We start from the raw sequence: 13,001 nt of genomic DNA on the forward strand, positions 1-13,001 counted from the left end.
TGTAAAATCCAGTTTTAATAAAGAAACTGCTAAGTCAGTTTAGCAAGGACTCTTCATTCTTTATCATGCCCCTGATTTGATCATCCTAGTCTGTTGATCAAAAATCCTATTTGGTTGATTTAGCCAGAATCCTCCTTTCCATTGATATTTTCTCTTAGTAATTTTCCATCCACTGACCCCTTCCCTGCTTCTTGGCTATAAATTCTCCCATGCTGTATTCAGAGTTGAGCCTAATCTCTCTCCCCCACTGCAAAATTCCATTGCAGTAGTATCTATATTTATTCATATGGCTGTAAATAAAGCTGATCTTACCATGATTTAACAAGTAAAGCTGAATAATGATTTCTTTAACATTGTCTCCTTATGTGTGAAAGTGTTGTTTGTAATTCAGAGCCTGTGTATAGCTTGTTTATTGGTTGTATGGGAGGGCTCTTCATTGGTAATCCCTTGATGTCTGCATTTCAGGCATTCTTGTGCTCATCACTTTTCTGGAGATGTTAAATCTCTTCCTTGGAGGATGGAAGATTGGCTTTCAGTATAATGTATAATGCAAGCTTAGTAAGGGAGGCATTGGATTTCTGCATATGGTACTTAATCCCACTGTTTTAAGTGAAATGTCCGTGTCCAATGTTCCTAGTGTCTTCCACTTCATTGGTCCTCTATTTTTCACCCATAACAGTAGAATAACCTTCCAGACTTCCATGCAAGTAGAGAAAGGGCAATTTCTTAGATGTAGAATACAACAGTGGATCTTTGTAGACTAAACTGAGTTTTACCCAAAAGTCTTAATTCTCTTTGCCTTAATCTTCTCAATTACAGGGTAGCCAGCTGTGTCAATTCCCAAGCCTTACAGGGAAACTGCGTTTTAAACTTGGGTTATTAATTTTCTCCACTGACAGTAGAGATCTCTATCTAATTCAATTAACTAAACTGACATTAATCTATCTGTTTTCTACTTCAAAAATTGTTGCTTTTATTTTTTTTTATTTTTTTCTTAGTTTTTTAGGTTTATGTCTTTAAAAAATTTCCCTCCATTTAAGTTTGATTCTGAGTATTAAAATTAGATTTCTGTATCCACTCCACCAGCTATTCTACACTTCTTTGGGATCCAAAATTTTAATTGTTTTCCTGTGGTTATATTTTGACCAAGAGTTATAATTCCATTAATTTTTCAAGGTAATCATCACTACCATTACCACCACCACAATAACAAACTTACCTATCATTTATTACATGAAAATTGATTGCAGACAAGATAGTACATTATTTCATGTCAATGATTAAATAAGTATGAATTGAAAATCTATTATGTGCCAGGAACTATGTTAGACATTTAATATTTAGAAATGAACAATGCTTACTATCTATCTTCATGAAAATCACAGTTTGGAAGATGTAGCAGTAATATAGACAAAAATGTTATTTGTAATATCATAAGTATGCACAAAATTCAAGTATAACCCAGAAGAAGGTATCATTAACCCTGTTTGTGGAAGCTTCCTGGAGGTATTAACCCTGAGACAAAGAATGAGGGATGCATGGTATCTTGCTATTTAGGTAGTACAGATATGATTAAGTTGTTTTATACAATATAAATCCTCCACACTCCTGATTTTAATTTTATAGCTCTTGATAGAATTACAATATTAGAATTTTCAAATTTTTATAAATCTAGGAAATGATCATTAATGGCTTTAACAAGAGAAGAGGTAGTGTTATATACATAGCACCATTTATGAAATATTTATAAAAATTGAATCTAAATCAGATCAAGCCTCTATATCTAATTCCAAGTTTATAGAAAATGCAGGAAGACAGAAAACCAAGATTGGTGTTACCACAGAGATACAACCTGGGTTATTTAGAGATCAATAGTGAGCATGAATATATAGTGTTAGCCACAAGTCTAGTTATACGATTTTCACAAATAGTGCTTAGCAACCTGAGTGCAATAAAAACAGAAATATTTGACATTTAGAAACAAAAATGTGAAGAGTTCAAAGTAAATTTGATGTACCAAAGTTATAACTCCTCTTCATCTCCCAGGAACTTTGTGAGTAAGAACAGGGCGATGTATTCAAAATACCTGAAGATCTTTGGAAGGAAAGTCCTTATTAAAATACAAAGTGATACTACTATGATTATCACATAAAATTAAGCTATGTGAGATTTTTTTCATGTTGCTTTTTTGTTTGATTCTTGCATTACATGTCATTGATTTCCCTTTGATCCATCCTTCATGAGTAACTTAAATATGATTTTCCCAAAACATGATATTCTCCTATCAGTTTTAAGAAACTTCAGAATAAATCCACATTTGATGATGACTATGACTGCAAAATAACAAACATCAAAATAGAAACAACATTTTTTTCTTAATTTAAAAGCGACTTATTCTTTCTGTCAAAATCCACTCCAGGAATTTCCAAATATCAACTATTTTAAAACTGCAAACTAGATTCCATTCAAAAGTTAAACATGAATGAACATTTATTCTGTATTTTAATAGTACTTATTTTAAGCCCAACACTGTTGTTAAACTCTAGGAATTTAAGCATTGATAATATAAATTCTTCTGAAGTATTAAGAACACACGGGGGCTGGTGTGTAACTCAGTGGTATGAAACTTGCTTAGCAAGTGTGAGGCTTTCGGTTCACTTCCCAACACTGCCAAAAAAAATTCCTTGATAGAAAAAACCACTTAAATGAGATTCTATTACACATACAGAAATCTGATTAGGCAAATACAGGAGTTCATGGATATGAGGCAGACGTGAAGGCAAGGGCGGAGGATCAATTGATGAAAAGTTTTATGTCCCAGGTTAATGGAGTTCAGAGTTGAACATGTGGGCAAATTGAAACCCCAAGAAGATTTTCATTAGGGAAGTGGCATGACCAAGTTCGTGTTAAAATCACATAACAGTGTAGCAAAGGGATTTCTGTTAGTTACTTTTCTTTCCTCGCTGAGACAAAATATCCAACACCCAAAGTTAAAGGAGGAAAGGTTTATTTAGCTCACAGTTTGTAGAGGGTTCAGTCCATAATTGGCTGGCTCCAATACAGGGTGGCACATGGCAGAGGGGCAACAGTTCATGGTGGACAGAAGGTAGCAAAGCAACTAGGGACCTAACAGTGTCTTTCTGCCCCTTTAATCTTATCCAGACTACCGGGATTAAGGCACTGTCAAACCAATCAGTGTACAGGTTTAGTAATCACACTCTTAATCCCAGCATCACACACTCTAGATTCAGCCACCTCTAAAAAAGCCCTATGACTACATGAGACTTTAGGGGGACATCTAGACACAAACCATAACATTCCACCCCTGGCCACTAAAGACTCATGCACGTCTCTTTAAGCAAAAGGCATTTAGTCCATCTCTAAGAGTTACAAAAGTCCTAACAGTTTCAGCATTGCTGAAAATTCCAAGTCCAAAGTCTCCTTTGAGATGTAAGGCAAAGTCTTAGCTGCAAGCCCCTGTATAAATGAAAAGAAAATTAAACACTTCCAACACTCAATGACACAAGATGGACATTTCCATTCCAGAAATTACAAACCTGGGGATACAAAAGAATGGGATCAAAGCAAATCCAAAATCCAGCAGAAGAAACATTTAATCCCACGGTTCCACTTCCAGCACCCCTGGCAATCTGTGGCAAGTTGTAAATTCCAAACGGGTTGTGTGGCTCCGCCCCTGTGGAACTGCAGATGGTTGTAGCTCCCATGGCTTCTCTCTTGGGCCAGTTCTTCTCCCTCTTTGCAGCTTTCCTCAGAAGATCTGCACTCCTGGTTTCTTCAAAGTTCTGGGGTCTCCACTGAACCTCTGGCTTCACGCTCACAGCTTCACACACTGCCCTCTCAGGGGCACACTGCTTGGCCTCCCTGGCCTTCTGAAATCTGGGTGGAAGCCTTCCTGATCCCAAAACTCTTTCATTCTGCATTTGCCTAAAACCAGCACCACGTGGATGATGACAAGGTCTGCTGCCAGCTGGACAGGTAGCCAGGCTTCCTTTTTTCTGGACTGTAGGGGTTGAATGCCTGCATTGCTGAGGACTCTGAATTCAATTCCAAGGAACAAATTCTCTAGGCTGTGGCCATTCTGGAACATGGTGCTCTGCAGCTTTCTTCTCAAAGCAAAGACTTTCACTTTTGCAATTTTGAGGCTGCAAAGGGTGGAGTCCTGCTGCTTCTTGTGATTCTCTCAGACTATCTTTTCTATTTTCCTGTTCCTTCTCATCAATCAAGATCTCCTCTGCTCTATCTTTGCAGGCCTCACCTCTACTGGAGATTCCTTTCTGACCAAACTCAAAATGTTTTAAATCATTCTGCTGGGTTCTTTGCTCTTGATTTGCAACATAAATCTGGCTAAAAGCCCCCAACAGTAACCATGCCACCACCTCAACATTAGACTGTCTAGAAATTTGTTCTGCCAGATTGATTAGTCTGCCACCCTTAATCTCTGACTCAGGTAAAACCTCTGGACATGAATAAAATGGAGACAAACATTCTGCCAAGGCATAACACACATCATCTGGAGTCCAGCATCCAAAGCACTCCTTCTTCCCAGCAGAAACCTGCTGAGTCTGGTCTTTGTGGGCTTTCTGGTCTTCTGAGCTCTGACCAGAATCTCCTATACAGTACAACCCAAGGTGTTCCAGCTCTTCTTTTTCAACTGGCATCTCAAAATCTTTCCTAACTCTTCCCCTTCCCACAAGCCAGTTCCATAGGCTCTTGAGCCACATAACCAGGTAATGTCACAGCAATGACCCCACTTCTCTGGTACCAAATTATCTCTTAATAACTTTTCTCTCATTACTGAGACAAAATAACTGGCACTCAAATTTAAGGAAGTAGGGGTTTATTTAGCTCACAGTTGGTAGAAGTTTTAGTCCATGATTGGCTGGCTCCAAGGCAGAATGAAACATGGCAGAGAGGCTTTGAAAAGGAGAAACAGTTCATGGCAGTAAAAGCAACAAGGGAATATTAACAGCATTTTTTTGCCCTTTTTATCTTATCCAGACTGCCAGGATTAAAGTATGCTGAGCCACTCAATGTACTGATTTAGTAATCACACACCCTTAATCTCAGCATCACACACTCTAGATTCAGCCAGCTCTGAAAAAGCCCTATGACTACATGAGGCTTTGCGGGACATCTAGAAACAGATAACTGGACTGTAGGTGGAGAAGTTATAAGGATAGACAGAATTTGCATTTATTGAATGCCTACTATGAGCAAGACATATTATTAAATGTTTTTTATACATAATCTCACTTAATCACTACAATAACAATTATAGACAAACACTGTTACCTCCATTTTACAGTTCAGGAAAATAAGGTTTAGAGAAGTTGATTTCCCTAGAGCCACAATTATAGCAAAATACACTGTCCGCATCTGAACACAGACTGAGTTCAGGGCCAGGCCTTGCTTCTGGATCACACTATCACTTGAGCCACACAGAATCAGTCTAAAAGTGAATGATGATGAAGGCCTGCACCAAGAAAGTGCCAGTGGAATGGAAAGAAAGGGAAAATGTGAAAGATATTCAGGGAATAGAATTGGCAGGAATACATTTTATTGACCATGCAGACTTGAATGAGAGGGGAGCAAAGAAGAGTAAGGAGTCAAGAACCTCCCCCAGGTTTTTTTTTTTTTCTTTTAACAGATCCTGCCTCAGGTTTATTTGTACAAAGAGCACAGGAGGACACCAGCCCTCTACAGATGGCAGCCCAGGGGTCACCCCAGTCCTTCTGTCCTCACATCGGGAGATAGAGGCATTTACTGTGGAGCTTTCACAGGGGCTTGGGCACCTTTGGGAGCCTGAGCTGGAGCAGAAGCTGGAGTGGCAGCTTGAGCCTGGGCCTTGATTGGACCTTGGGTCTTGGTTGGAGCCTGGGCCTTGGCTGGAGCCTGGGCCTTTGGCTGACAAAGCCTGCTACCCTTGGCAATGTGGGCACGGATACGCTTCCCGAGCTTGGGGTGGGCAGTATAGGCAAGTCGAGCCAGCTTGCGTTTCACACCCTTTGGCATCTTGGGCTTGACCTCCTTGGGCTTGACAAGGGCATTGATAGCCTCAGCGCATGCACTCATGGCCTTGGCATTGTTTGCCTGCATCTTCTTCAGGCCCTTCTTGTTGTGCTTCTTGGCAAAACGCATATTCCTTAGGAATTTGGGATCTACCCGCTTCAGAGATTCATATCTTTGTGATCCGGGTTTCTTGATGCCATTTCTGTGCCATTTTTGGGACTGGTTGTGCATGGTGTGGTTCTTAGACTTGGCCATATCTGCACCGTAATCCACGGCTGCCAAGTGCCTGGGACCGGAAGAAAAAAAGCCCCCAGGTTTTAATTGGCCTAACTGAGTAGGTGGACACCAATGCTATTAACTGAAATTAGCTGAAGGAAAAGTAATAAATACAAAGTCAGATGCTAAAGACAAAGGGCAAAATGGGAATAATTAGTGGAATGAAATTATGGAGGAAATAGGAAACAGCACAAGTAGGGGAATTACCTTAGTTGCTTTCTCTGTAATGCAGTAGAGATACCAAGAATATATACAGATGTAGATGATTTATACATTTTTGGGAGGGGTATAATGTTGACAGATTTTCTACTCAATGGACTCCGCATTACCTTTGAAAAAGGAAGAGAAGGGACTAGGCAAGGGAAGGGAAGTGAGCTTGATTTAGCCACTGAGAGGAATGGGAGCGGGAACTGATCACTATTTTCTTATAAAACTGAAAGACGATTATTTTGACTTGCTGTCATAAGATACTTGTACTGGAACATGTTTTAAAGTTTATCATTTTCTTTTTTCAAAATAAAGATAATATAAAACATAAATTAGATAAATTATATCATTATTCATCCATGAGACTCAACCTTTCTTTTTGAAAAGTGGTGGAAATAAAGCACATACTCACCAAAAACATACACCTACTTCTTTGAATCATTTTCTTTTTTGGTTCTGGTAAATGTGATATGAGCCTTAAACTGAATTAGGAGAGTTATTCTTTTCTTATCTTATGCAACAGTTTCTTGAATTTATCTGGAACCTTTTAGAGCCTACCATTTTCTTCACAGGAAGTATTTTTCCACAATCAAATTTATTGAATGATGAGAGGGTTATTCAGATTTTCTATTTATTCTTGTGTCCATTTTGATAAATTAATTTTTTTGGAAATTTACTCATTCATTGAAGTTTTCAAATTTACTATAACATATATATATATATATATATATATATATATATATACACACTCTTATTATCAGTTTAATATGAACATCTATAGTTATTTGCTCCTTTTCATTCCTAATGTTGTTGTTTTGGTATTAGTACATGTGTGTAATACATAATGTTTGCATTCCTTCTGTGGAGTTGGTGCATGTACATAACACATTTTAATTCTTTTTTCATCCTCTTTCCCTCTTCTCTGCCCCCTCCCTCCATCTCTTGAGGATTTTCTCATATGAAAAAGATCAATCTCTCTATTTCCTATTGTCTATCTTTCATTTAATATTTTATATGCTCTTTCTCTGTTTTCTCCTTAATTCTATTAGAAGCTTGTCATTTAAAATTTTTTTTCAAAGAACCAACTTACAACTTTGTTTTTCCTTTTTATTATGTATTTGCTTTGTATCTCATTAAATAATACTGTTCTTTCTTTCACTGTTTTCTTTGATTTGTTTAGCTATTTTTTCTAAGTTCTTAATATGAATGGTTTAAGGATTAGTTTCAATCTTTCTTTTTTTGTAATATATCAGTTTAAGGCTAAAAATTTCTTCCAAACACAATTTTAGGTGCATCCTATGTGTTTGAATGTATAGATTTTCATGATCTTTCCATTTTAATTATTTTCACATTTTTATTGAAATGTTTTTGACCTATAAGATTTTTGGAATTTTGTTTATTGTTAATATTTAATATTGATTTCTATATAAATATATTTCCATAAAATAAATTTCCATATAAAATATATGGATTTTGGACTTAATTATATTAGAGTATAAGAATGTGGTTAATAGAATAGCAATCCTTTCAAATGTATTAAAGCCATCTTTAGAGCTAAACTTGTGTTTTTAAAATGTGCTTTGTTTGCCTGAAAAAAAATTTACCCAACATTTATTGGGTAAAATATGTATGTCCATTGACCAAACTTGTTAATTATATGGTTTAATTATCCTTTACTCCATTTATTTTGAATCTGTTGAAAATGTCAATTACTATAAATTACATCAAAATTTCTCATTATCATGATGTATTATTCAACTTCTGTCTGTACTTTTATCCTTCAATTTTGGTACTGGGAATCAAACTCAGGACCTTGTACTTGCCAGGCAGGTGTGGTGCCACTAAGCTAAATCCCTGGCCCTCTGTACTCTTATCTTTATGTTTTGTAAGCTGTATTCTTAGATTAATAGAACTTTAGAATCATGCTATCTTTCTGAAGAATTGAATCTTTGTTATTATGTAGTCACTTTCTTTATCTCTAATATAGGTTTTGAAAACTCAAAGTCTATTTTGTCTTGTACTAATATATAGCCACTTCGGGTACATTGTGCAGTGTAATGTGTTAACTTTAAACTTTTTGTATACATACATAAGAAACAAGTATATCATTGGACTTTTAAGAAAAGTCATCAGAACAATCTTCATCTTCTAGCTGGAGAGTTTATTTCACTTGCATTTATAGTAATTGCTGAGCTATTTGGATTTATTTCAGTTATCTTATGCATTTTCTATTTATGTTATTTTCCATTTAATTTGTATTTTCTTATAACATTTTGGATTGACTGATGTTTTAATAGAAAAATTTAGTGGCTACATAGCTATTTAAACATGTTTACCTTAACTTAGCAAATTATAATCAGTCAACATTGTTATTTTCTTTTATTTTTCCATTAAGTTTATTGGTACATTTTAGGTATACAATGCAGTTACATTCATCATTGGGATCTTGTACCTTTACATGATGTATCTTGATTCTTACTTCTTCCCCATTCTCCTGCTCTCCCTTCACCCCCTCCACCTTTTCCTATTTACAAAGAATTTGTTTCCATTTTTTCATTTTCTCATATTTTTTCTTTTATCTTCTTTTCTTTCCCCTACCCCTCCCACTTCCCCTACTACTTTAGAACTTTTCTTCCTATTTCAAAATATCAATTATACATTTTGATTCTTATTTACACTTTTAGTTTTTCACACCAGAGAAACTATTCGATATTTACACATGTGGGTCCTATTTATTTCACTTAAGAGTATGGCCTCAATGTGCATCCACTTAGCTATAAATGTCTCTAGTTTCTCATTCTTTATGGCTGAGTAGTACTCTATTTTATTTAAAAAAACCCCACATCTTCTTTATCCAGTCTCCAGTTGATGGGCAATTGGGATGTTTCCAAGTTTTAACTATTACAAACTGTGCCGCTGTAAACATGGATGAGTATATATCATTGTGGTATGATTCTTTTAATTCTTTTGGGAAGATACCCAGCAGGGGAATAGCTGGGTCAAACGGGACCTCTAATCTTAGTTTTTTGAGGTATCTCCATACTGACTTCCACAGTGGTTGCACCAGTCTGCACTCCCACCAACAATGAAGAAGGGTTCCTTTCTCTCCACAATCCTGCCAGCATTTTTTATTGGTTGATTTCTTGATAGCATCCATTCTTTCCTGAGTAAGGTGAAATCTCAGTGTTGTTTTCATCTGCATCTCTCCAATGACCATTGATGTTGATGACTGAACATTTTTTCATATATTTATTTGTTGCTTTTACTTCTTTGTCTAAGAAATGTCTGTCCATTTCAGATGCCCATTTTTGATTGGGTCTTTATATTTGGGGGGTCTGATTTTTTTAAGTTCTTTATATATTCTAGATAGTAGTCCTTTGTCTGAGGAACAGCTGCTAAAAAATTTTTCCCACCTTGTAGGTTGTCTCTTAGCTCTGTTGGTGGTTGTTCTTGCAGTGCAGAAGCTTTTTAATAAGATGAGATCCCAGTTGTTGATTCTTCGTGCTAATTCTCGTGCTACTGAGGTTTTGTTCATGAAATCTTTTCCTATGCCAATGCCTTTGAGAGTTCTACCTAACTTATCTTCCAGCAGGTTTAGTTTTTCTGTTTTAATATTTAGCTCTTTAATCCACTTTGATTTTAGTTTAGTGCATGGTGAAAGATAGGGGTCTAATTTTAATCTTTGGCAGGTTGAAATCCAGTTTTTCCAACACCATGTATTAAAGAGGCTATTTTTCCCTCAGTGAGGATGGCTGGCTCCTTTGTCAAAGATGAGGTAGCTGAGTATGTCTGGGGTTGTTTCTGCATCTTCTAATCTGTTCCACATATCCTTGGGTCTGTTTCTTTGCCAGAACCATGGTGTTTTTATCACAGTGGCTTTGTAGTATAGCTTCAAGTCAGGGATTGTGATACCCCCTGCCATGTCTCTGTTGCCTAGAATTGCTTTTGCTATTCTAGGTCTCTTCTGGTTCCAAATAAATTTTTGGATTGTTTTCTCTAGCTCTGTGAAATACATTGTTGGGATTTCAATCAGGATTGCACTGAATCTATATAGCAGCTTTGGAAGGATGGCCATTTTCACTATGTTGGTTCTTCCTACCCGGGAGCAAGGAATGTCTTTCCATTTTCTTATATCCTCTTCTATCCCTTTTTTTTCAGAGTGCTGTAGTTTTCAATGTAGAGATCTTTTGCTTCCTTTGTTAGATTGATTCCTAGATATTTCATTTTTTTGGATGCTATTATGAAGGGAATTGTTTCCCTAATTTCTCTCTCAGTGAGTCTGTTATTTGTTTACAAGAAGGCTATTTATTTTTGTGTATTTACCTTGTATCCAACTACTTTACTGAATCTGTCAATTAAGTCTAAAAGTCTTTTGGTGTAGTTTTTTGGGTCTTCTATGTAGTGTATCATATCATCAGCAAATAATGACAGTTTAACTTCTTCCTTTCCTATCTTTATTCCTTTTATTTCTTTCTCTTGTCTAATTGATGTGGCTAATGTTTGCAGACCTATATTGAACAGGAGTGGTGATAGTGGACATCCTTGTCTTGTTCCTGATTTTAGTGTGAAGGTTTTCAGTTTTTGACCATTTAGTATGATGTTGGCTGTTGGCTTTTCATAGATAGCCTTAATCAGGTTGAGATAAAGACCATCTATTCCAATTTTCTGTAGGGCTTTTATCATGAATGGGCAACATTGTTATTTTCTACCTGAAGTGCATGAAGACTTCAGAAGTCTTTAGTTCTTTTCACCCTTCTAATGCTCCATAAGTGCAGTGGTAGTGAAAATCTGTACTTTCCTTGTCACTTTATTGGAAATGTTTCACTGCTAATCCTTGTGATAACTTATATGAAACAGCAAAAGTATCTCCTATTTAAATCATATAATTTTTACCACATCCTTTTTGTTTTCTTGAAGCAGTGCTAACTACCTGGACTGTTAGGAATGGTTCTGAAACAAATTATAGGCTTAGTGAGAAAAAGTGACATATCTGATTAACTTGATCTGCCTGGGCATGTGGGAGGAAGTTTGTCAGGATATGTATTATATCACCTTGGAAAGCATAAGGCAACAATGAAATGTGACAAAAGCAGCCATGCTTTGATTTGAGGTGAGTATTAGGGTAAGGAAACATGCAGTACAGAAGCCTTTTTAGAAAAAACATGAAAAATAGTTCTGTGGGAGTAGTGGATAGTTAGATTAGCAATGACACTAATTCTTGAAGAAAAAGTAATAGGGCAAGGTAGGCATTTTTCAGAGATATGTTATTTTTATTTGAATTTCTTTTTTCTTATGGCTCCCTTTAAGAAAGAAAATAATAATTTGTATGCCTCTCTTCCAGCAGCTAGTATATGTTTTTCTATATTGTCCCTAGGTTAATGAGATTAGGAAGCCATTTAGTGCTTTATATTATCTGTTTTATTTTCTTCCCTTCATTAGGGTTAATGATAGAGAGTTGAATGTAGTGCATCTTGGAGCCAATACCAAAGGATATTACATACATACTAGTCAGCATCCAAAAATTACAACCTCATATACTAGTGAATTTGTAAATAACTAGTCCTTCAGGTAGTTTCCAATTTTCACCTAATGCTGCACTTTTGAAAGTTTCATTAATAGCCCCTTTAGGATGGTTAGTGTGAATGAATTTTACGGCTGTACAAAGTGAGGTAGTAGAATTTGCAGCTCTTAAAAACATTCATTTATTAAAATGGAATCTAAATGACATTAAAATTCCCCTACAAATTATTATTTGGGGTTTAAGCACCAAATGCATGGAAATGTTATTAATAAAATACTTATAATCTAACAAATACTTATTAACCAAAATTATGGCTCGGAAACAAGAGCCATAATTTGTTTTAGAATCAGGTTATGCATACCTCTATCATTGCAGATAAAGGAGAAACTAAAAGCAAACATATAGTTTCTTTTCTGGGAGGAAAGAAACTATATGTATTCAAAGGAGAAATATGTTGGAAAAGTCATTAGTACTACAAGGAATTTTCATCCATACTTGACCTTTTCCTGAAAAGAGAAGGCTCTACTTCATGGTGAGAAATATTCTGTTCAGAAAAAGGAAATGTCGGAGTTTGGGGAAGAATAGTTCAGACAGCCACTATAAGTCAAGATAAGGTTTGGTGATCCAGAGCCATGACACTTTGACTTGGATTTGTATTTATAATCAATATACAGAACACTGAAAAGAACATTGTTCTTTGTAAATATGAAAACATGTTTGATCGTCATTTTCATTTCATTTTATCCTTCCATTGATTCATAATTTGTCATTAGTATTGTCTGCCTTGTTGTTAGAAATGTTTGTTGGGGAAATGACTGGTGGAGAAATAAAGCATGTAATATGCGGTCAAAGAAACTTTCTTTTTCATAATTTGTTCTTTTTTATGTGTCAGCCTATACAGTGGAGCCTTGAGTTATGATCAGCTTGACATATGAACAACTTGGGTTATGACTGGAATTTTAGTTTT

General features: G+C 36.0%; 1 protein-coding gene across 1 annotated transcript; it reads right to left on the reverse strand.

Moving 5' to 3' along the window:
* Positions 1-5,645: 5,645 nt before the first annotated feature.
* On the reverse strand, positions 5,646-6,314 carry LOC101723587 (large ribosomal subunit protein eL29-like). Its single transcript, XM_087196554.1, has one exon. The coding sequence runs from the start codon at positions 6,283-6,285 to the stop codon at positions 5,782-5,784; it is 504 nt and encodes a 167-aa protein (XP_087052680.1). The 5' UTR covers positions 6,286-6,314; the 3' UTR covers positions 5,646-5,781.
* Positions 6,315-13,001: the final 6,687 nt, after the last annotated feature.

Source organism: Heterocephalus glaber, unplaced genomic scaffold, assembly GCF_053883595.1.
Source record: "Heterocephalus glaber isolate CG9 unplaced genomic scaffold, H.glaber_assembly_v1.0 deba00001613, whole genome shotgun sequence".
In the NCBI taxonomy this organism is placed as follows: domain Eukaryota; kingdom Metazoa; phylum Chordata; class Mammalia; order Rodentia; family Bathyergidae; genus Heterocephalus; species Heterocephalus glaber.